The sequence below is a fragment of the Brachyhypopomus gauderio genome, chromosome 4 (genome assembly GCF_052324685.1).
Source record: "Brachyhypopomus gauderio isolate BG-103 chromosome 4, BGAUD_0.2, whole genome shotgun sequence".
Taxonomy (NCBI): domain Eukaryota; kingdom Metazoa; phylum Chordata; class Actinopteri; order Gymnotiformes; family Hypopomidae; genus Brachyhypopomus; species Brachyhypopomus gauderio.
This window is the reverse complement of record NC_135214.1, coordinates 27,858,989-27,883,820: the sequence shown is the minus strand read 5'-3', so window position 1 is coordinate 27,883,820 and position 24,832 is coordinate 27,858,989. Positions and strand designations below refer to the sequence as shown.

The 24,832-nt window shown below is 36.6% G+C and overlaps 4 protein-coding genes across 6 annotated transcripts in view; 2 read left to right on the top strand and 2 right to left on the bottom strand.

Moving 5' to 3' along the window:
- Positions 1-74: 74 nt before the first annotated feature.
- On the bottom strand, positions 75-4,207 carry lrrc2 (leucine rich repeat containing 2). 3 transcript variants are annotated; one of them, XM_077003526.1, is made up of 10 exons: positions 4,056-4,207; positions 3,556-3,717; positions 3,207-3,334; positions 2,863-2,918; positions 2,615-2,771; positions 2,318-2,454; positions 2,077-2,222; positions 1,798-1,950; positions 1,516-1,640; positions 75-1,036 (listed from the first exon to the last, which is right to left on the bottom strand). In XM_077003526.1, the coding sequence occupies exons 2-10, from the start codon at positions 3,684-3,686 to the stop codon at positions 987-989; spliced, it is 1,083 nt and encodes a 360-aa protein (XP_076859641.1). In that variant the 5' UTR covers positions 3,687-3,717; positions 4,056-4,207; the 3' UTR covers positions 75-986. The 3 variants fall into 3 exon arrangements, with proteins under 3 accessions (XP_076859641.1, XP_076859642.1, XP_076859643.1); XM_077003527.1 differs by having other exon boundaries at positions 3,556-3,711; positions 4,056-4,179; XM_077003528.1 differs by lacking the exon at positions 75-1,036 and adding an exon at positions 1,052-1,362.
- Positions 4,208-13,800: 9,593 nt separating this feature from the next.
- Positions 13,801-15,059, top strand: LOC143511656 (protein FAM240C). Its single transcript, XM_077001237.1, has 3 exons — positions 13,801-13,934; positions 14,231-14,355; positions 14,795-15,059. The coding sequence occupies exons 2-3, from the start codon at positions 14,234-14,236 to the stop codon at positions 14,901-14,903; spliced, it is 231 nt and encodes a 76-aa protein (XP_076857352.1). The 5' UTR covers positions 13,801-13,934; positions 14,231-14,233; the 3' UTR covers positions 14,904-15,059.
- Positions 15,060-18,449: 3,390 nt separating this feature from the next.
- srp19 (signal recognition particle 19) lies at positions 18,450-24,302 on the bottom strand. The gene is made up of 5 exons (XM_077003521.1): positions 24,092-24,302; positions 20,612-20,687; positions 20,070-20,141; positions 19,260-19,368; positions 18,450-18,829 (listed from the first exon to the last, which is right to left on the bottom strand). The coding sequence occupies exons 1-5, from the start codon at positions 24,127-24,129 to the stop codon at positions 18,699-18,701; spliced, it is 426 nt and encodes a 141-aa protein (XP_076859636.1). The 5' UTR covers positions 24,130-24,302; the 3' UTR covers positions 18,450-18,698.
- A 138-nt stretch (positions 24,303-24,440) lies between these two features.
- shld3 (shieldin complex subunit 3) overlaps positions 24,441-24,832 on the top strand; it is an 896-nt gene continuing 504 nt past the window's right edge. Inside the window, exon 1 of the mRNA XM_077003520.1 lies at positions 24,441-24,832. This exon is cut by the window's right edge and continues 504 nt beyond it. Coding sequence (XP_076859635.1) covers positions 24,587-24,832 — 246 coding nt within the window. The 5' untranslated portion in view covers positions 24,441-24,586.

The following is a 24,832-nucleotide window of genomic DNA, read 5'->3' as shown; positions in this document are numbered from 1 at the left end:
AAGTACAATTCTATATATTTATTGATATGGACTACATTTTATTTGCAAAAAATGACAGTACAAAATATAGTTGTAACCATTTTTATTGAGGCAATCAAAAATTGTGCCAGTAGTTATAATTATGTGGTTATATACTTATATTTTAGGGAAGAACTTTTTTTTACTAAATACTAAAATATTGATGCATTATGCCATTTTACCAGCATTCCTAAATGATTCCTGGTCATTTTTTGTAGTGCTTCCTGGTATTGCTGTCTGTGCATATCCACAAAGTATTTGTTTGCTGAACTGTACAACTTGACATTTGTCCAGTATGCCTGTTGACCCATTAATTGATTGTGTAAGTAAAAGTCACTGATCTTTTCTTGTTGAACCATATGGCTTGGTTATTTGTGGGGTCATTTATAGACACATTTGTACACTGTCAGAATGTACGGTATATTTTTTGTTGGCGCTTAGAAACAAAGATGACGACAACAGTGGAGTAGCCCATTCAACTTCTAGATGTTGTAAGAACAATGAAGAGGAAATGTACTACCTACTAAGTTCCCAGTAATTCATAGAAAACAAACCATTAAGCATTTGGTCACATCGATACACTGAACCTAGATACCATGGTCATATTCTACATTGCATCTTGGGCAATACACTACCCATTCCATTCCAACAATAAAATATGCACTCATGTAAATTACATAACATACCTTTTTAAATACAAATTTACAATAAAGTGCAACACCCCTATTATCTTTCATTATTAATTTCTGTCATTTTTCTTAATGTATAGGATGACTACAAGAGGCAGCTTCCTATTAGCAAGTTATTAACACAAGTTATACACATACAGAATGTTGGAACATAGATGGAAGATCAAAATGACGTGACAACACTTTAAAAAGTGTTCAAAAGCATTTAAAAGTTTTCTCGCTGATGGATTCATTGTTATTACTGATTTATTGCTGATTTATGAGTTGGTTCTCTTGAGGCTAAAGAAGGCAACTGAAGGACACTTTGGTAGTGTATGTTGGTGCTGTATCTAAAAAACAATCATAATTTTAACTGTTAGTTTGTTGCATAGGTAAAAAGATATTTGAAATATGTAAAACTGAAATTTGAGATATCCATTACCACCCTGCATCAAGCTTAGATGCATTTGGATATGTTTGTACTGCCTTGACCATGGTTCCTGACTAACCTTCACTGTAGCATCAGTTGACATTTTATAAATGAAAGGTATTTGTATTTCAGCATTTACAGATGACAAATGTTTGTGCAGTGATTCTGGTTGTAGTTTGATTGTAGTTTATTTGATTGTAGTTCATGACAGAAACTCCTACATAGTTTTGATGGAAGCTGAGCATTCTTAGAGATATAGAGAAAATTGTATAAGTACTGCAAACTCTGTGTGTGTGTGTGTGTGTGTGTGTGTGTGTGTGTGTGTGTGTACATATATATATATATATATATGCATGCGCATAGCAGTCTTAGTAATAATTGAAATCACATGGAACTTACCTCTGTCTTTAAGAGTCTCTATATAGGTTTGCATAAACTCCTTCTCATGTTCATCCTGCAGCATAATTTCATCTTTGTCCTCAGCGTCATTCACGGTTACTGGATTATCAAATAATGTTATGAATCTGGAAAAGGTTTAAACATTGATATGATCTTGAAAGGTGTCAAGTTTGCATTTTTTAACCTTAATATTAGCATGAGTCAGATTTAGAATGAAACCTTTTTATGTTTGCACGTGTGCACTGGTGAAGAACCAGGACACTGCAGCATATTCACGCTTACTTGATTTTTGGGTTATCAGTGATCCTGGAAGGAACACAGGTTAGTTCATCCCCACTGACAACAAGCATCTTGAGTGTAACAATATTTGTCATAGACATTGGTAAGTACTTCAGTTTGTTCTTGTGCAGGAACACAGTCTGTAACTTTTCCATCCTAAAAAGACATTTAAATAATTAAACATTTTATAAAGCATGAACACCCAGACTCTTATAAGTAGGTTAAAAGTGCAAGTGCAAAGTCCAAAACTTTAATTTAAAAAGAATATTTTATAAAAATTACCTGTCAATATCCTCTGGCAAATCCAGGAGTCTATTATTACTGATGTCCAGCCACTGCAGGCTTGACATTCGAAGTACACAGATTGGAATGCTGCCGAATTTGTTTTCTGATATATCTAGATGTATAATTTTTTTTAGGTTGCTCAACTGAAATAAAGTTGATATATGAAATACAATGTTTGGTAATGCGAAAACATACAAATGGAAATTTTTTAATGCTACATTCATGTTAAGCGTATTACCTCAAAGGGCAGTTCACTGAGATCAACATTTGCTGCCATTTCTAGTTTCTCCAGGTTTTCACATGCCCCAAGTTCAGGGGGAATGCTGGATATCTTATTATAATTCACCTTCAGTTCCTTCAGGTTAGCCAGTTTTCCTAATCATGACACACATTACATCATTTTGTCAATTAAAATGTAATATATAACTGAAAAGGAATGTATGTTCAGTTGGTAAATCAATAGTTAAAAGTTCAGCATTTGTGTAAAGTAAGTAAGTAAGTAAGTAAATGATACTATAATATTTGAGATTGCAACCTATCTCAGCTGGAAGTATTGTGAGTCCATTTTTAGGTACATCCAGGACACGCAAATCCACAAACGCCTCAATGTAGGTTGGGATTTTTAAAATTTTTGTTCCAGAAATATGCCATTCTCTAAGATAGGTCATATCCTGAAGATCTTCTGGTAGTTTCTGTAACAGGTAAAATCAGTTATTTGTATACTTTTGAATGATTTATATATTGATACCTTCAAACTGTAAAATATGCCAAAAAGAAATGTACCCTCCATTTATCACCACGCAGCTCAAAAATGTATTTCTTGTCTTCACTGTCAAGATCTAAATTAAAACAAAAAGCTTATATGAAGGTTTATGGTACACAGATTGTGGTTTCACAGAATTCAAGTAAAGAAACATCTAATTAAATAATCTGGTGAGATTGCTATAACTATAAACTGTGAACAAAATATTCCACTACCTTTACATATATAATGACTGAGCAATTCCAAAAATGTTCAATCAAAAAAACTAATCTCTGTGCATTTAAAACAAAAACAATCATGTTTATGATCAGTGCAATATTGCAATCATTTTCACATTATAATAACTTCATCACATTATTCATACTTGTGTCAACTATGGGAAGAATGTCCATTTCTGCCAAGGTTGATCTCTCCAAATAGCACTGGAGTGCAGTGACCTCCATGCTCTTCAGTTTTTTGCATCTTATGCGATACTGCCATTGCTCATTTATCCTAAGAACCAGCAGCAAGTTGTAGAGTTTATGTCAGGTAAAGGGTTGATTCAGTACCATTGAGCCATACCTAAATTTGACTCGTAAACTTCATAAAACGACATAGGTTTTAAAAAGCACAAATTGTTGCACAAATTCATACTTTCCCAATGTCAGGCGTTTTATACATGGTCACAATAACAACCTGGACAAAGTAATCCAAGTAATGTCCTTTTTTCTTACTTGGCTAATGCACTTTTGTCGATCCTTTCCTTCTCTTTCTTCTGCCTCTGCTTGTACTTCCTGACCCGGCCCTCCCACAGCTCACGTATCAGTGAAAGGTCATACAGAGGAATGTCAATACCAGGCTTCATGACAGAGGCCGTTTCTGAGGAAAAACTGTTTCTAGCAATAAAGAAAACTTATAGTCACGTTCCAGCAAAGCATGTCTCCAAAAGACTTTACAATATTTACAGATACCATGTTCTAGGCACACAGCACTCAGTCTATATGTTATTTCCATTGTAAACCTATCAATATTACCATTAAAATAATACAAGGAAAATATATATAAGAATTAGACATTGTTCTAATTACAGATGCACTTAACCTACGACTTTGAACAGTACATGTTGAGCAGTGACTTCAACTCAATTAGAAATGAGTACGACAAAGAATAAAACAAATAAAGTTATAGACATCCTGAAAAACTACAGATCTGTTTCCAGATTACATTATCTTACCTGCGTTGTGATTATTTTGTGGTTCTTCCTAGCTTCAGCTACTTGTTTACAAGAGCTAGTCACAATCCATGAGTCATATCTATTTAGTGTGTCTGAGCGAGGGGCTATTTTTACATCAGGAGATACAATTCCCTATGTTACACTCACTCAGATGTGTCACATGTCAGCAAACTCACACTTACTAGCTTTCTGAGTAACTCATTAACATATAGTGTTTCAAACCATACAAACAGGCAACATTTATGGATTTATTAGCAGTCATTCATGAAGCCATCATTAAAACTGTGTTCATTTCCAAATCTAACATCAGTCTAGTATTGGTTATTTGTATGTGAACAAAAATATTCTTTTCTGCAGAATCTAATACAGTGGTTTTGCAGTTTTTTACAGTTTACAGTTTTACTGAAGCTACTGTATGCAAGACTACATAACACATAAGCCTCAGTGATTAAAATAGATACATGTGTAAATTCATATTCCAAAAAGTTTTAAAGTTGTGGTCAGAAATTCTCTGGGAGTGAAGAAAGATATGACACAAATACATCAGATAGGGAAATAATTGCCGTCAAACAAAAATGTTTGTTTTATCAATCACTGTACAAAAGCCCCGCAGAAATGTGTGATTATGTTAATTATTGATGCTGTGGTTTATACTTAGGAGTGGATGTAATTTGTATCCATTTTATTCATCCAGTTATGATTCTCCAGGAAAGTCATTTGTGACTGGATGGGAGTATTAATCAAACTGTCGAGACGTCATCATTCGGGAGTTAAATCCAAGTTAAATCCGGGAGTGGTGAATCCAAGATCTCATCTCCCTTTACACCCCCTTAGGATTAATGTGGTGTTGTTGATATTTTTACTCTAACCATAGGTGCAATTAATACAGCAAGTGACTTGGATATATAAAGAATTCTTCATGTCACAGAAAACTATAGGGGCAATGGACATCACTTATTTAGCTATTGAGTAAGTTAATGAATTACCAATATCTGATCATTTATTCATCAGTTACAAATAATGTAAGAAAATATGGTAGTCACTGTTAGGTTTTGAAATTGTCTCTAGACATAGATCATAGTCATCAGTGTTCACAAACAGTAGTATAAATTTGTTCAGCCCTCAGTGTTCCGTAGCTGAACAGAACAGATTAATAACACACGAGTGTCAGGAAACATTTCTAAAGTTTAATAAGGAAGACATCTAGTTAAAAACAGATTAAATAAGATGTGTCTTAAAACAATTGGCTAAGAATAATAAAGAGAGAACTCTGAGGGGCAGACATAGAGATAATAAGAATTAAGAAAATGTCAGAGTATTCAGATTAATGAGTATTCAGGAGAATTATAAAGGACTCAACCTACCCATCTCAACCTATCTGTTCTTGCAGTCTGTTCACGGCAGGAAATACAGAAGCATAAAACCCAGAACCAACCGGATCTATAACAGCTTCTTTCCACAGGCCATCAGTCTGTTGAACAGCCAGTAACAGTCCATGGCGCATCACTAATGTAAATCATCTTCATCATGTCTACAGACAATTCACGCCACCCACGCACTATTACCTACTAGAACTAACCATAAAGCTCACTGTACTGTGAATCACCTTTCATCCCACTCATCATTATGGTTTGTGTGGTTCAGTACATACTGGACATCCTATGATCCAATCTTGTACAACCTTATTCCGGAGGTGTCAATTCCAGGTTCAGAAAGTAAAAGTCCTCACCAGGATTTTGCTCAGGCTTCCTGGATTGTGTTGATTCCACAAATTTTACCTGGATTGCACTAATTAGAAAATCTAGCAAGCTTGAGCAAAATTCTGGTGAGGACTTTTAATTTCTGAACCTGGAATTGACACCTCTGCCCTATTCATATCTTGAATATAATATAATTCTATAACATCTGTAAATTTTACAACTTCTACATTATGCATGTCAACAGGCCTGTTGCTCTTACTTCATGGAAAATATTCACAGCTGGGCAAGCCAGTAATTGTCATCCATGGACTTAGAGACTTTGCCAAAAGTCATGGGATAAGAACTAATATTGTGGAGGATCCCACTCTATACGATCAAAGTGCAGCAACTTGATGTGGCATCGACTCCACAAGATGTCTGGAGGGATGTTTAACCTTGCAGTCTGGATAGCCACCTACAACTCCATAGTGTTTGTAGATGCAGGATCTCGAATGTGATTGGCTCTCTCAAACCAATTCTGGACAACTTGGGCAAGACAGCACAGGATATTATCCTGTTGGAATATCCCACCATTGTTGGGGTACATGAAGTAGATGAAGAATGACCTGCAAATGGTCACCAAGCATGGACCAGAGGACCCAACCCATCATCCCGAAACATCTGCTACCACGACTCATTGCCCCATGCCACATGCCAGGTCTCTACTTAACATCCACTTAGCTTCTTCACAAGCTCAGGTGTGGCACTGTGTCCAAGTGTCATAATGTTAACAGAGGCACTCTGGTAGGTCTTATGCTTCTGTACACCATGGAAGCTAAAGACGTTGCACTGTCCTGCAGCGCATGGATGTGGGACCTACATATTGAATCTAGATAATATTTCTGCCAGAGTTCATCTGGTAAATTCTAGCCAGACAACAACATTTCATAATCAATTTACATACTGCTATCCTGTAACTTCTGGCATGTCAGTGTACTTCTAGTGATGTGTTTTTTCAAGTTTTTGTTTAATAATTGAAAAATACACTGAAAATATTGGAAACAAAACTAATTCAATATTGATCCTATTTTGACAAAAGCATGTCATAAATAGGTCATTTTATGAAATGACAGAAAAGAGGTATAATTGGTCTGCTTAAAACTTTTTAACAAACTTGCCCCATATACATATTTGTGAACTGAGTTTCTGAAAGCATGTGAGACCTCAAGTTTGCAAAAGTCAGCTAGAAGATGTAGATTTCTCTAATTCTAACTTTATGACACCTGACTTTGGGGAAACCCTCAGAATGTTTCTGATAACATGAGTAGGTTAATACCAGAGAGTGAACTGGTCTAAAAACACAGCAGATGGATGGTATTTTGAAAGCAGCATGCACTCCAGAAAAGACGTGTGACAAACAAGCTCCCTCATTTAGAGAATGGAGTTTTAATGAGAAAATGGATACCCAGGGAACACGCTGATGAGAGAGCTATTTATCAGATTATGATACCAATCAAGTTTGTGATCATCCTTGGAGATACTGAAAAGATATGTGCACATATTAAAGTATGTGCATATTAAAGCACTTATCAAGTGTCCCAGTAGCAGAATGTCTGGAGAAGTTTGTCGAAGCTGCATTTTGCCTATATTCTCCTAGTTTCCTCACTTTTCACTGAAACACCAGCTACCTGAATGGCTTTAAAAAGAGAAGTGAAGTTGATCAAACAGATGACAGCTATACCTGCCATAGGTCACCATACCCTCCTTGTAAAACACTGGATGGGAATGAAGTCGGAAATGTCATATTCTTTTCTGAGCACACTTTTACTTCCACAGATTCCCTCGGCTTCTTCAGTAGCTCCAGTGTGTAATCATGATTCAGACATTCCCCTTTCCCTTGGTATTGGAATCCTTTTTTCTGCCATGCTCTTTTAAGTATAGCTTCTTTCATTCTGTAGCTTTAAACCTTAACCATAATACAGTAGATATCTATAGCTCAGTGGGACTCTAGGTGGAGATTTAGTCGGTGAGCACCCATGATGCTCTTATGATTTTTAGCACCGTAAAAAGTTATTTTTCTGCAAGTGTGATCAAAGATGACACACTTTCTTCAGATCCTTATTTTACTAATGTGTTTATACAGTGACTATAGTCGATCACAGCTTCATATTATATATATATATATATATATATATATATATATGTGTGTGTGTGTGTGTGAAGCTGTGATCGACTGTACAGTCACTTTAGATTCCAATTTGCATCTGAGACTTCACCAGCTCCATATCTTCCATATCTCCATATCTTTCCACTCTCATGTAAATATTATTTATATCTTATCTTATGTAACTTAGTTGCTTGATTGAGTTATTTTGAGTTCTGCTCGTTCTTTCAAGATCAGTCCTAGGCTAGCTGTAACGTACTAATCAGGCATACAAGGATCCAAGTGCGGATAATAGCCGCTTTTATTGAAACGATGATTAAAGAACTATCAATCAGGTGAGTCACTCCGTTCAAGGTGTGCTGTGCAGGAGTGTAGTAAACGTGGTCAGGACAGTCCAGGGTCACGCCGGTACGAAGCCAGGAGGTACAGAGGGACTAGGCAGGGAGCGAGGTCTAGGAGGAGAGCAGAGGTCGGTACACGGGAAAGCAGAGACACAGAGAAAACGCTCCGTATGTGGCATGGCAACAATACTTCGCAACCCGGAAGAGTGAGGGGGAAGCTTAAATAGCTGCGATGGGAAGGGGCAATGAGCGGCAGGTGAACCGCATCACACTTGAATTTCGTCCTCAGCATGTTTTAGTAACTTTTTCTTTAATAATAATAATAATAATAATAATCTTTATTTGTATAGCACCTTTCATACATACATGTAACTCAAAGTGCTTTACAGTATAAATAAAAGAAACATTAAAAGGAGATAAGACAAAGACAAAAAGAAAATGTTAAAAGAAATTAAAGATAAAAATATTAAAATAACATAAAAAGTAAAAAGTGAACTAAGATAATAAAAAGTAAATTAAATAAGATAAAACTATTAAGATAAGAGTTTCTTAACTAAAAGCGGATCTAAACAGGAATGTTTTGAGACTGCTCTTAAAACTATGCAGGGATGAAATGCCTCTGAGCTCTTCAGGAAGAGAATTCCAGAGCTTTGGGCCATAGTGGCTAAAAGCACCCTCGCCAATCTTTAATCGGCTTTTAGGAATCACCAGTAGATTACTGTTTGAAGACCTGAGAGACCTGACTGGAACATATCTAACAATCATTTCACTTAGGTAAAGAGGGGCAAGACCATGAAGACATTTAAAAACCATGACTAGAACCTTAAAATCTATTCTAAAGCTGACAGGTAACCAGTGCAGTGAGTGGAGTGCAGGTGTAATATGATCTCTCTTTCTCCTGCGGGTCAGAACCCTTGCAGCCGCGTTCTGAACTCGCTGTAGGTGCGAAATAGAGCTCTTTGGAAGAGCAGATAGAACAGCGTTACAATAATCTAGCCTTGATGTGATAAATGCATGGACAAGTTTTTCACTGTCAGCAGGAGAGAGCATATCTCGGACCTTAGCGATGTTTCGAAGATGAAAGTAAGCTGTCTTGCATGTAGTCATGATGTGTGATTTGAAGTTGAGCTCATTATCAAAGGTGACGCCCAGGTTCTTAACACATTGTCTGGCTTTCAGATTCATTTGATTTAAATAAGTCTGGACATCATTCCTTTGTGAATCACTGCCAAGAACAAGAACCTCTGTCTTTGCCTAATGTATTACAAATGCTTTAGTACCTCTCAAAAGGAAATCTTATATCAGATTATTTTTGTCATATAGCCAGTCACTTTATCCTGCCAAGTCCCAATATACATAATTTCCATCCTCTGCATCACTGAGACGTTCAGCCTTGTCATCATATGGGTAGGTCAGCAAGTAAAAGCAGGAGTGCTTGTTCTACGCCTTAGATGCCCATAAGATGTGTAATAGTCTATCATGTCTGAAATCAGTTCACTTAATAAATAGAATAACAAACCGTCTTAATTAAAAAGTACTTACCATAAAAATGAATAATTGTTATACTGACAAACATCTCCCATATACACGCACATTCAGATTTCAAGAATGCCATATTCTAATAATAACACTGCTAACATGTTGAATAACACAACTATTCAGAAAATGAGACAAAAAAAGAAACTGAATGTGATGAGGTTAGTTTGATAAGGTAAGTTTTGCCTGTTTGAGAAGTTGAAGATAAAGTGTGATTGATGAACTGGGGGTGGATAGAAAACGAAATTGAAATCAACAAATATGCCCATCCTTTTAATAATAACTTTTAATTGTTTATAGCTAGATAGCTCTAATGTTTTTTTCAGGGTACACAGATAAATACGGACACCGTGTTTCTGTCATTCAACAAAAATATAATTATTTGGGGCTGTACAACATGGATGCGATTTTTTTTTGGTTGTTGTTTGTTTCAGTACAGATTTTGCCCTAATACCGAATTTAATTTAGGTTGTTTCAGTGTGGCCTAGTGCCGGTAGCCTAAGTCTTCTAAAGTTTCTTCGCATACACATAGTCGATGGAAACACATTTGCTCCGCCAACATTTCGTAAATGCTCATAACATTTGCAAAACGTTTGGATGGAGAGCCGTCTGCAAGTCTGAACAGCCACGTCGTGCCAAATCTGCCAATGTATATTTTACCCCTCAGCTTTCGCTAAACTTTTACAACATTGCCACCCAGTGAATATAATTTGCATTACCTCCTCTTTTCATTGCGCGGAATTAGGACGATGAACAAATGATGATTTTTTTAATTATAGCATTTTGATTGCGATAAAAAGTCTATCATGAGGTTTGTGCTCCATTTTTGCTATTAAGCTGCGATGGGAGTTAAATAAGCTGTGGGCCTGTTTTAATAACCAACACCAGGTTGTTGTTTTGGTTCTCAAAAAGCCAGTCATGACACAGTAATGGGCCTTAAACTCCAGAGTCTGATGATTACACATGAGTCATGCGTGAACAACTTTTTACCATCATATTTACTGTCCAAAATGTTAGCTTTACAGTACAGCAAATGATTCAATAGAATGGGGGAAGGGAATAGAAGTAAAGAGAACACTTTTCTAGCTACCTCAGTCAGGATTCGGGGTACACCACCATAGTCTTGCACAAGTCTCTTGTTAAGTCAACCATAATACATTCATCACATAGTTTATCATATAGCTCCTTTTATAAATGATTGTGAAAGCATGTTCCAATGTCACGTGTGAGGCATTTTAGACAGCAATTTATCATTCAGTGTAAAGATGTTTAACTTGGACAAGGTTCAAATTATGTTGGCTAGATGACTGTGTGAGAGTATATTGATGGAGCAATGGAAGAAGGTCGCCTGGTCTGATGAACAGCACATGATGACATGCTAACAGGACAACAACAAAACATGAAACCACAAGCTGTGTCACCTGACCGAAGGTGTAGAGGAGGGAGCCGTTACACTAAGTAATATAGCATGTAATATAACACACTATGTAATACACCATGAAAATACCAGCTGTTCATCAATGATCAAACATCAGAAACATAATATGAAAAATATTCAAAATAACAAATTCATTAACTGCCATAATAACCATGGCTTTACATATAGGTTACAGAATTGGTATCTTCCCAAAACAAATTACAGCAACAATTAGACCAAATTCAGACTTATGAATGTTATAGTTTTACTCGGAGTTTGAGTCTACGGTTCGGTCAGTTTTGCCTGGCGTGCGCTTGCACGAGCGTGTCCAAACACACAAACCGCATAGGAGATGTAAAGATGTGTAAAACCGCAAAAAGAGAGCTAAACTGAAAAGTAATCTTCAAATGAATGCATTCAGAACTAAAATGAATAGCATAAAACATTAGTGCTACTTTCTATCTAGCTATAAAAACTGCATTAAATATACATCTTAGGTGGATATTAACGCGTTACGTTTACTCCATTAGGAAACATTTACAAAAATCATACTTTTAAGTTTTAAAAGACGGTACTTCATCGAGCTCATTTGCAAGGTCAAAAGTCCACTTTTAATCCGTTACATTCATCTACGTTCCGCCTCTCAAATTTATAAATAGGCTCATTTGGATCACTTTGATTCAATGCACATTTTATGTGTTTTGTCCCCTACGAAATGAGACAACCCTTCAAGGACCCAATACGTCATCAGTAGTCATCGATTGCTTTTACATAAACAGATTCGCCGATTTTTTTGCCAGACATTTCCAAAATGCTGACCTCAGCTGTGATGATCTCTCTTGGGCTACATAGGCATTCTTTTGCGTTTGTCTGCAAACTTCAATTTCACGCATCAATCGGTCACCAAATAAAAAGGAACACTGCTCCAGGATATAATGTAAATTTCATTAAGAGGCAGGGGCAGATGTGAACATGCTATCATTCACGGTTGCTGAGTTCCGAAAGACACACAAAAGTACATTTTACTTACTGCACTCTTCACATCAGTTAAAGTGTCATTCAGTTCCACTCAGATTTGAATGTGAAAAACCTGCAAATACAGTAAACATCAAAAAATTTGCTAATATCCTGTCTGATCCTTTCGGGAATAGCCCCACTAGGTACTGTAGAGACAGTCCACTCATGGATTTTAACTCCCCTCCCATGGGAATCTAAACTTCACAAACTTAATGGAAGATTGAAGTGAAACCCCCAATGTATTTGTCTCCCATCCCCCAAAAGTAACCCCTCCCCTTTAATTGATTATCGTTTCCTTCACTCAAAACAAAAATGTACACATTCATGGAAAATAAAGTCTTATATTCAAAGGTAGGCTTACTTGAATTAAATGAATTTTAATGAACTGTTCAGCGAGTTTACGGTATAATCATGAACATATTTCAAGAGTAGTGCACATATATTAAGATGACATTTTCGTTTAGTATCATATTGGGCATCACATACAATATACCACATATACTGCTTTTTTTAAAGTACCATATATATTTTCACCTGTGCATTTCAGTGGTGGTGAGTAATTACATGGAAAACATATATCCAAGTTCTAGGCTAACAAATCTAGCTAAAGCCTAAACAGACTCCTGGATCTCTTGAGTAGTGTCATGTTTTAATTAGTACTTGTACACCTGATAACATAAATGCACACTTTTGAAACTACAAGTCTAGGAACAGAAATAGAATGTGTTAATCTCACTTGACCTATGGTTAAGACCCTGGGCTTAGTATCTATCATGCTCTAAAGAAACAAAATGTCAAACATGTGCCATCAGATTTTCATCTCTACATATTTTCCAGAATACTACCAGCTATCCCTAGTGCAACATGGGACAGAGCTGGTGCTAATGTAATTTAGATGAGTGACACACACACTTCTAGACAATGCCTCAGCTGATGTATTTGTACCAAAATAGTCTTAATCATTGTATTTCTTAGCCTGCTGTTTTTGATTTTGCTTATGTTTAATGACAGCACAATTTTGATGTCATTATTAGTGTTTTCATTAAATTAACACTTTTATTACCACTGTTTAGGTAACATTTGGTTTAAAGTGCCTGTTCAATTATTATTTTACGTATCCCTTTCTCAAGATATGCACCCTTTTACACCTTAAAATATAGGCTACTTGCTTAAATATATTGTTGTGGCTAATGCACAACCTGGTTATTGGCTCAACTTGATACTGATATCTTCTTTCTCTCAGCAATAAGATCCAGGGCAACCTGCATTACTTTGCCACTTCCATATTCTCATTTGTCTTGCCAGCTTCTTTGGACATGACGTATGCCATTTAAATTACATTAAAAGTCAGTGTTGATGGTTTCCTGTAACACTCTCCAGAGCTTGCAAAGCCATTACCCTGATATAGTACAGGGTGCATGCTGGGGTGTGGACTTGGGAGATGGCGCCTGGTATGACTTTGTGGCACCTGTTGACTACTACACGTTTGTTATGGGTTTCCACTTATATTAATGTCACTGGATGCAGCATGGTGCACAGTGGGAATTGTGGCACGATTCCATTGCTGCTTCCAAGCGCATCTGAAACATTACATAGATCCCCTACGTAACTGGTTTTAAATAAACTACTCTGGGGAGAGAGCTTAGAAGGCAATCTTCCCTTTAAGAGGTACATTAGAGACATCTGGGATCTGAATGCCAGTGAAAGACTACACAATTCTATTAGGTTAGTCTCAATATATTACTTGTTTTGGAAAATTGCAGATATTAAACAAGCAGCATAATTTTGTAACTAATATGTAAGATTATCACAGTGTGATGCTTTGGCTTAAATTGCTAGACCTAGCAAACAGGACACAAACATAAATGCATGTTTGCATGTTTACGCATACTTCAGAATTCATGAGTAGTTCAATTCTCTTTTCTGCTAATTCTCTGTGTTTTAGAAAAATCCATTTTAAATTGCATGAACTAAGTATATTCTTAATCAGATGTAATTCAGACTTTGTTTTGCTCACATAGGAAATGAATGAGGCACTGATTCATGACAAATTATTTATCAAAACATTCTGGGAGAAAAGAATTGGAAATCACACCAAGGATATAGAAAATGAAGAACTACGGATGAAGAATAGTGCTCTGTCAAAGTAAGAGACTGCTTTCTGCTTTTATCTGTTATGTGAAATGGTTAATAAAAGTTAATATACATTAGTATATATACTAATACTATTAATATATTATTAATGTGAGTAAGTATTCATTAATAAATAAACCTAACTGGTAAAAATTGGTAATGGGATTTTGGCTTCTTTTAATACCAGCATGTTCAGTACTAAAGCACCTACAAATATCAGAAGTTTATTAAAGTGACAATGATATGGCACCGTGGTGACAGTGCACCTAGATTATTTTAACTATTGGACAATGCAGTCATTTCCTAGAAATGTTTCATAACAAGTTCAATGGGTTATCGGTGGTATTATAGATTGCATGGACTGCATTATATTATTAACTTTGCATGGTAATATTCCTATAGAAAAGCACCTTGCCATGAGGTAAAATTCATGTTAACTTTTGTTTCTCTAGGCTACGTGATGAATGGCTCAAGAGACTTGAGTTTCGGACAAAACATCTCAAGAATTTCAACAGTGGACAAGCCATGAAATCAACAGTAACAAACCAGACTGATCAATAATAACCTTTGCTAATCCTGATGTTATATATAGTAACTTTTCTTCTGCAACACTGTTTAGGTAATAGTTTCATTCAGTCTGTATAGATATACACAACAGATTTTCATCACCATATAACCAACAACGGAAACTTATCTTAATAAAACTACTCCAACATCCTTTGTACATAGTCCTCTGCAGCAAACAGGTGGTGTGAAGGACGTAGGCATGTAGCCTATCCAACTGCCAAATTCATGTCAGACATCACAATGTGTTAACACTTTCAAAGCAGATACTGTATGACTGGATAATTCAGTTAAAGAAATATTTCAATTCATAAATATTTCTCACTTCTAAGAAGTAAACCTCTGAGTTTACTTCTGTCTTTTTTCAAAATTTGCTATGGTTATATAAAGTTCAATAAGGCAAGAATCTCAGATTGACTTATATAATCTTAATGGACTTTATAGTGCAATGCCGTACAATAAGGATATATAAAGTAGTAAAAAAAAACGTTAATTTAATATAGCTGAGAATCTTTAGTTAGTTATTTACACCGTCAATGTTACACTATAATCTAGTAGTTTAAATTAACCTGCTGAAGTATTTCTAGGGATAATGGTTAATTAGCAGGGTCACATTAACCATAGGTTAGGGTGTTCTTAAACATGTGTTTGTGTGTATATAGAATGGAGATGAGTCCAATATATAGAAACCACAGCCATTACTAGCTATGAGCTGTTCATCATAACTTTCAGATTTCTCTCCAAATATCTTGCATTATGAAACTGAATGTGGACACCTGTGGTCATGAAATCTCCCTTCAGCCTCCATCCCCTACCTTTGCCAAGCCTGCATCTCACTATTATCAGCTTTTCAGACACCAGAGAGTGAGGAACATTCTAACCTAGTCTCAATATCTACCATGAAGTACCGCTGTGTCTTCACAGACATCTTTCATAGGTTTTAGACCCCTGCTCTGTCTCCACGTATTTCAGATGCTCTTATCACAATTCCGTAAAAGCTGAGGAGTATTTAATCTAAATCCAAATGAATCAAAAAAAGTTGCCTGGACCTCTTTTCAACACCTCCTGCTATCTTAACTGATGGCAGTGCCCATGCTAGATCTCCTGCAGTTTGCATACAGATCCAGCAGGTCTGATGAAGACACAGTCACCTCAGCCGTGCCCTGCATGCTAAAGCATCATAACAACATGGGCACCTATTGAAGACATCAGCTCATCCTCTAACACCATTTTTGCAGATTTGCCCAGCTGTCTGTGCTAGAGCCCCTTTGTTAGATGATCACAGATTTCATGACAGACAGGAGATAGCAGGTGCAGTCGGAAAGCTCTCTGAACCTGTGTGGTAGTGTACCTAAAACCTGTGTGCTGTTGCCCTTTCATTTGTCTTTACACCAACAACTGCACCACCAAAGACCCATCTTTGAAGATACTTAAACCTATAGATAGCTGTAATCTGTTTACAGGAAAGAGGTCAAGTCACTGGGGTCCTAGTACAGTACCTTGTGCTGAAGAATGTGCAGTTGATTGTAAACTAAAGAGGCCACCTGCCCACTTCCCCTCAACAGCTCTTGATAGTGGTCTAAAATTCCTGGGCACCACTACGTCCCCCTTAATTTACCTCATAACTCCATCGCTTTGAACTAAATGTATGATCTGTACTATATTGTCACAGATAGAACTATATCTAATTGTAAATGCCCAGTTCACACAGTAATAAACTGTTTTACAGTATATAGCACTGTATAACTATGTATAACAGACAACATTGGTGTTCATTATTTGGTATTGCGAATTGTAGGTACAGCATCAACATGGCTGCTTCTCATCTGTCCTCAGACTCCAGCTGCAGATTTAGCTAGTCTACTAATTGTTATACATTTGTCTGTTAAACTTAGCTACTACACTACCATAAACAGCATACATATATTTCCCTTATGAAAAGCCTATTCAGACACAGAATTGTCAGTGACCATTAATCATCGATGAACATAAAAACGATTTTTGTTTTGATACTCCTGAACAAGCTTTAATAATGTCTAAAATAAAAAATGGTAAGGATTTCTTATCTAACTACTTTCGAGAAATGTCAAATGCACTGAGTGAGAGACACTCTGTTTCAAATCTATATAATAATTTCAAATCTAAGCTGTAGCCTAATAAAACTTGAGGTAGGAAAGGTAGTCAGGAATGATGTACACCGTAATTTGTTGCTGTAAACCAGTATGATTTATGACCATAATATTGTGAGCTCTAGGTGATCTCGCCTCCCCATGTGGCTACATCATTGAGCTTCCACTTTAGATCATTGTATTACATCTGTGAGGCAGAGAGGGTGCAGAGTTCTGAAGAGCAGTGGTAGCTGGCAGAGAGAGAGAGAGAGAGAGAGAGAGAGAGAGAGAGAGAGAGAGAGAGAGAGAGAGAGAGAGCCTTGTGATCGGTACCTGGCCCGTAGTTTTGTGCTGTAACTGCTGCTAATAATATTTCTCCTCCAGCTGAGTTTTTGCCGTTTTCTTCTGTTATACATCCGGGGGCATTCCAGAAAACGGGTTTAGCAACTAAGCCAAATCAGTTAACTCGCAGTTTGTGGAAACCGATGGTTTTCGGTTCCAAAAGCCAAACTCAGAATAAGCGAGGATTAGTTGTTACGGCAACACACACAAAGAACGTCCGACCTAGGATTACTGGACATAAAAGATCATTTATCACTAGAACATACAATCTACAGCGCGACCATTCCTAGAAGTGATTGTAGATGACACTTTCTTTAGACTTATTGTTAAGATATTTATTTTGTTTAATAATAATACATGTAGTTAAATACAGAATAAAGATGTGTCTTAACACAATTGGGTAAGAATAATAAAACATGTATGATAGGTGTTCTCCTTATCAGGAGAGGAGGCACAGCAGACTGGATCTAGGGATAGTGGAAAAGTACAGGGGGAGAGAGAGAAAGAGAGAGAGAGGTTCTAACTGAGGAGCAGACACACAGATAAGGGAGTGAACTGAATGTCAGTGTTCTGACTGAGGGTCACAGACAGTAAATCACAAATTCCCTTACACTTATGAATGGCTTTCTTCACTAACCTACTGTTTTTAAACGAAATCATCTTTTTAACGTTATTCATCATCGAATTTCACAAATTTCAGGACCCAGGATTTCCCCTCGGATCAACTACAAATTGCAGTTGTGCGTCAGGACCATTTTTCTTACTTTAAGCATTTAACAAGGTGTAAATTAAGCTTAGATAAATCTCCTAACGTGTTTCATTTAAATTACTACTTTATTTTGTAACAATTTATGCTCGATCATTATTTCAATGCACTTCATTCTTTATTGAAAAAGTATAGCTACAATTAAACATTCATTAAATAATTCAGTATTCTGCATTGTTGAACATATATTATTGTACAAACTCACTGTCAAATATTCACAACAGAGCATGTTATTTGGTGACAAAAACACAGATGTTTTCAGTAAACATACTCTGGAAAAACCATGTTTAATATTAATGTCCTAAACAAAAGTCACAGCAGAAATGCTTGAAAATAGTTCTCTTGTTTCTGACTTTATTTTATCTTTGATAAACAGTCACATGCAGTCACAAAATTAAACAACAAAAGAACTTGGCAAACCTCCTTCACCTCCTGTTTTTATACTGTCCAAACATCACAGAGATACATAGCGAGGAAGAAAAAAAAAAAAAAAACAACCTGCCAAGGTCTGCCTCAAAGATGTGAGAGAGATGTCAAATAATGAGGGATTTTCTTTTTCTGAGATCATTAATGAGGTCATTTCTTCTTCTTCTTGCCTTTTTTCCCTCCTTCTCCTTGCTGCGCTCCTGAGTCGCTACCTCCGCTTTTCTGCGTTCTTGTCTTCAACTTTGGAATCATCTCAGCCACGTACAACATAATGTCCTTTTCTACAAAAGTGGGAAACATTGCATGAACATCAAACATCCGTCTATGGTCAACTGGGACATAAATGGAAAACTGTTCTTTTACAATCAGGACATCACTACAGTGATTTGTAAACCTAAACTCCACTATACAGAATTTGCTAAGCAAAGTGCCCAAGGTGCGGCTGTGGTCTACTTGAACAAACAGTAAAAGGATGTCTGGTAAAATCATTTGTCTACTAAAACAATGCACAATTTGAATTTGTCCATCTCAGCCAGAATAACAAGATATGAAGTAGGTGTCTTGACAAATACTTGAAGAAAACTACAGTAACTGCCTATTTGTTTTAAAAACTAAGTGAACAGTGGCTTTGGTATGGCAGTGACAGTAATATGACTAATTAACCTAACTATATTAAGTTTGCAGTAATTCAAATTCCACTAGAATACTTACTAGAGGTAAACTTGTCTTGGCACAAGCTTCCGTCATCTCTTCTGATTTGAACTCTCACTCTTCCTCTGAACTGCACGTCTCGATTCCATTCACGTGGATACATCTTGTTCTGGACGGTAACGCAAAATTAAAATTAAACTAATAAAAATTAAACTTAGGTTGCCATACCACCATACTTATCCAGCAGATTATGACACAGCTGAAATACTTGGGATAAGGATTTAAGGCAAAAGTGGGAATTGGTGTTCAAAGGGATTATTCCAAAAATATATAAAAATTCACACAGCTAGCCCATGTAGGACTTTTCCTGAATAGAAAAAAAGTTATTTGTGTGAAAGTGAAAGCTTGCCTCATGTAAGACACACTGTAACAATGATAACAGCCATCTCAGTTAAGCTATGTATCTAATTATACAATATTCTTCCATTTAGTCATGTTGACGAATTAGCTGTTTGCCTATTGGCAATTCACATGACATTGTTCTTAGTACTGGATGCAAAATAAAATACTTTTCAACTTTAAAAGCACTCCACCAAAAAAACAGACAGGTGCAGTCTTTGCAGTCAAACATATTACAACCTTTTACCAAACATATAAGCTACAGGCTCAACTCTGCACCCTGGTGGATCACATGTTTTATAGGTCATATATTTGAGACACACTGGCATTTATTCATCAGAACTTATACTGCTTATGACTTTTGTGACTACTTAAAATTAAAAAATTCAAACTACTCTCTGTGGCATACATATACAATACTGGGTCCAAATCAAGTTCTAGAATGTTTAAGTTCACAGCACACAACAGTACCTCAACATAGACATTCATTCCTGCAGCAGTCAAAACATCTTTGATTTCAGCACAGGAAGGGTTTTCCACGCCCTAAAGAAGTAAAATTGGAATAACAAAATAAGTTATCTGATTCAAAATATACACGAGGAAAAACTCATGCCAATCCCTGATTTTTGCTTTTTAAAAAAGGTGCACCAAGGTCAAATCTGCTAAGCTTCTTCATATGACTGGTTTATTTTTTATCCCACACTGCTTCAGTTATGCTGGAGGTGGGGCTCTCTCACTTCTGACTCCAAGTCAACAGATGCAGATGTATGTCTTAATAGTGTTTCCAAGTGTATGAAGTCACATCATGCTGAAAGACGATTCAAAGGGTCAACATTTTTAAAAGCCACCACTGCTGGTGTGGCAGGCAGAAATAGCTAGGACACATCTACATGAACCTTCTACTGAGAAATGCACACCAAAAAATGTGTTACTATTTTATTGCACCACTATTTTATTTCCATTAATATTTCATTTTTATATGGTTTATTAATGTATTAGTGGAAATTACTCACCTTCTCACTTGGAATTCTTCGACCCTCTGCTAATGTCTTTTTACTGTTGATGTAAGCTGGATATATACACAAGAACCTACAAGTTTAAGAATTCTGATTAGTAGGGATGCACCGAAAATTCGGCCACCGAAAATTTTCGGCCGAAATGGCTTAAATTTGCATTTTCGGTTTTCGGCCGAAATACTTTCATCACCGAAACAACACGGCCGAAACAATGTGTTGTGATGACGCAAACAAAAATCGCCACCTGCACGCGCTTATTTGTATAAAGGCTAGCAAAAAAGTTTTCCAGTGATGGCGCCGAGGCAAAGGACATTACACCAAAAATTATGGAATTCGTTGCCTTAGACGATCAGCCGTTCTCTGTCGTAGAGGATGTGGGATTTCGTAGGCTAATAGAGCACATTGAGCCCCGTTATGTTTTGCAGGGCAGACGACATTTCTCAGAAGCGTGTTTACCTGAGCTGTTTAATGTTGTTGCAACTCGCGTCACGTTTTTATGAGAGAATTTATATTTATCTTTCAGTCCAGTCAGTTATAATTAAATTTAACTCGTATAAAATACATATATTTATCCTCTCAGATAAAAACGGTCTGCAAGCGAGTTAAATTTAATTAGTGGTCGGCCCTTGTCAGCGTTATCGCCGTTAACGGCCCACCACTAATTTTATTTTATAATATGCATTACTGTAATGTCAGTGCTAAATAAATATTTTCAAATCAAATTTTGTAGTTGATTTATTCTTTGAAAAGCAATGCCTTGATTTTAGTGAGGTTAGCCAAAAATCCAATGTTACTAATAATTGGCATAATGTATTTCGGTGTTTCGGCCTTGGTTTCCTCATTTTCGGTTTTCGGTTTCGGCTAAGAATTTTCATTTCGGTGCATCCCTACTGATTAGATGAAAGATGATGAATTGAAAAGCAACAGTCATTATCCAGATCGAGATAGTATATTCACATATACACTACCGTTCAAAAGTTTGGGGTCACTTAGAAATGTTCTTATTTTTTAAAGAAAAGCAGATTTTTTTTCAATTTAGCTAACATTAAATGCATCAAAAATAGACTCTATACATTATTAATGTGGTAAATGACTATTCTAGCTGTAAACATCTGGTTTTTAATGCAATATCTACATAGATGTATGGAGAGCCATTTCCAACAACCATCACTCCAGTGTTCTAATGGTACATTGTGTTTGCTAACTCTGTAAGGAGGCTATTGGATATTTAGAAAACCCTTGTGCAAGTAGGTTAGCACAGCTGAAAACAGTTTTGCTGATTAGAGAAGCTATAAAACTGACCTTCATTTGAGCTAGTTGAGAATCTGGAACATTACAATTGTTGGTTCGATTAAACTCACAAAATGGCCAGAAAAAAAAACAACTTTCAATTGAAACTTGACAGTCTATTCCATGAAGTTTCTGAAGAAATTAAGTCTATTCCATGCGAGACATTGCCAAGAAACTGAAGATTTCCTACAATGGTGTGTACTACTCCCTTCAGAGGAGAGCACAGACAGGCTCTAACCAGAGTAGAAGGAGAAGTGGAAGGCCCCGCTGCACAACTGAGCAAGAAGACAAGTACATTAGAGTCTCCAGTTTGAGAAATCGACGCCTCATAGGTCCTCAACTGGCAGCTTCATTAAATAGTACCCGCAAAACGCCAGTGTCAACGTCTACAGTGAAGAGGCGACTCTGGGATGCTGGCCTTCAGGGCCAGAGTGGCAAAGAAAAAGCCATATCTGGCTAATAAAAGAAAAAGATTAATATGGGCAAAAGAACACAGACATTGGACAGAGGAAGATTGGAAAAAGTGTTATGGACAGATGAATCAAAGTTTGAGGTGTTTGGATCACACAGACAAACATTTGTGAGACGCAGAACAACTGAAAAGATGCTGGAAGAGTGCCTGACACCATCTGTCAAACATGGTGGAGGTAATGTGATGGTCTGGGGTTGCTTTGGTGCTGGTAAAGTGGGACATTTGAACAAGGTAAAAGGGATTTTGAATAAGGAAGGCTATCACTCCATTTTGCAACACCATGCCATACCCTGTGGACAGCGCTTGATTGGAGCCAATTTCATCCTGCAACAGGACAATGACCCAAAGCACATATCCAAATTATGCACATTTAGAGAATTTAGAGAAGAAGCAGGCAGCTGGTGTTTTATCGGTAATGGAGTGGCCAGTGCAGTCACCAGATCTCAACCCCATTGAGCTGTTGTGGGAGCAGCTTGACCGTATGGTACGAAAAAAGTGCCCATTAACCCAATCAAACTTGTGGGAGTGGCTTCTGGAAGCATGGGGTGAAATTTCTCCAGATTACCTCAGCAAATTAACAGCTAGAATGCCAAAGGTCTGCAATGCTGTAATTGCTGCTAAGGGAGCATTCTTTGACTAAAGCAAAGTTTAAAGTAGAAAATTATTTTTAAAAAAAAATTATTTCTACCTTGTCAATGTCTGGACTATATTGCTATTCATTTTGCAACTGATTTGATAAATAAAAGTATGAGATTTCAGGGAAAACACAAAATTGTCTAGGTGACCCCTAACTTTTGAACGGTAGTGTATAAACACATAAAAACAAGTAGGTAATAAAAACATATAGAGGTTGTTAATCAGCTGTGCATGCAAACTGCTTCTGATTATCCAGGAGATGAAACCAGTTTATGTCACTGATCTCTAATGAAGAGGTTTATTTTTTATTATTGATCAGTGACTTAGCCTATATTCAAAACACTAGATGTCATAGCATTACTTCCATAGAGTTTACATTTAAATGTCATCGGTCTTCATTAACAAAAATAATAAAAACAATTCATACTGTAATACTATTTATACTGTATGATTTAAAAAATTTCCCAAAAGATTGATCAAATTATTGGAGACATGCACAGCACTTTAAAGATTTCCTAAAAATACAACCAGCGTACAAAGGTTTCCAAAGTTCCTGTTGAAAAGCAATAATCACTTTACTACTTGCATGGGCTGCAAATGCTATTGGCAAAGGTTCTAGGGCAAGTACAAACAGAAACCTTATTCAGGTTATTTACAGAAACCTTATTCAGTTCTTCTATAAAACATGTCAGTGAGTTAGGTCTCTATACCTTAAGATAAGTCTTATTTGTCTGAATCTGGACAATATGTATGAAGTTTTAAAAACTGCCCATTACGTCTGTCCTTAATTTAACTGAATTCTTTTTTGTCAGTTATCATACGCTGGATTGTTTTTACCGTATTGCCCAATATTATTACAAATTTCTTTCCTTTATATATTAGGTCAGACTGTATTTAATCGTTAATGAAATGAACCTGAAATAAGCTATTGCTGTAATGGCTACTATTATACATTATCCAATAATGTACCAGCTAGCTGTTAGCTAGAGCTAATCTAATCATGGTACACGTCTGCTTAGTGGTCCGCAAGCTGCTTTAATATCACCAACCAGCTACAACAACCTGAAACGCTTACTTACCTCTCTTTTTCAGAACAGTTGTTTGTTAAATGAGCCATCTTCTGCGGGTTTTGATTTCTGAAATATAATATAGTCAGTGCCAACAGTACAAAGTATGTTGAATGAAACCTCGCATTGAGCAGCGTCTGAAACAGGAAACGGTTGTTATTTCAATCTTACATATGTACCCTAGAGCGCCCCTGCTGGCCAGGAGGTGATCCGTAAGCGGAATGTTTATTTTCCTCTACAATATTTATACTATTTGGTTGTTTTTAATAATGCTAGTTACACAATATTTTGAAGTAACTGCTGTGACCGTTAGCAGCACCTTGAGCCCCGGTGTAAATCACTTCTGATCAGTTAAGTCCAGTTTGGTAGGGACGGTAACCTTTAACCTTTAAAGGAGGAAGCCGCGTAGCGCACTCGTTAGCTAGCAACTCAAACGTTTTTATGCTACATTTAAAATATTCTTATTTTTAAAGCAAACCTGCATGATTTGTGCTGTACGCTGATTGCATGGATGTGTTTTTGCATTACAAGCACGACCAAGATAAACTGAACGACTTGGTGTTTCTGACGGAGAGAACATTGCAGGACTTCCCGTGTGGTGTTCTGAAAGTGTTTACGCCTTGGTTTCCTTCAGGTGCCCACTCGTCTTTGCCTCTAAAACCTAAAAAGGCCCCTCCTGTAATATCATCAAAACAGTTGAGAGATTCAGAATTTTTACATCAAAGTCCAGACTTTGATTCTTCTACGAGACAT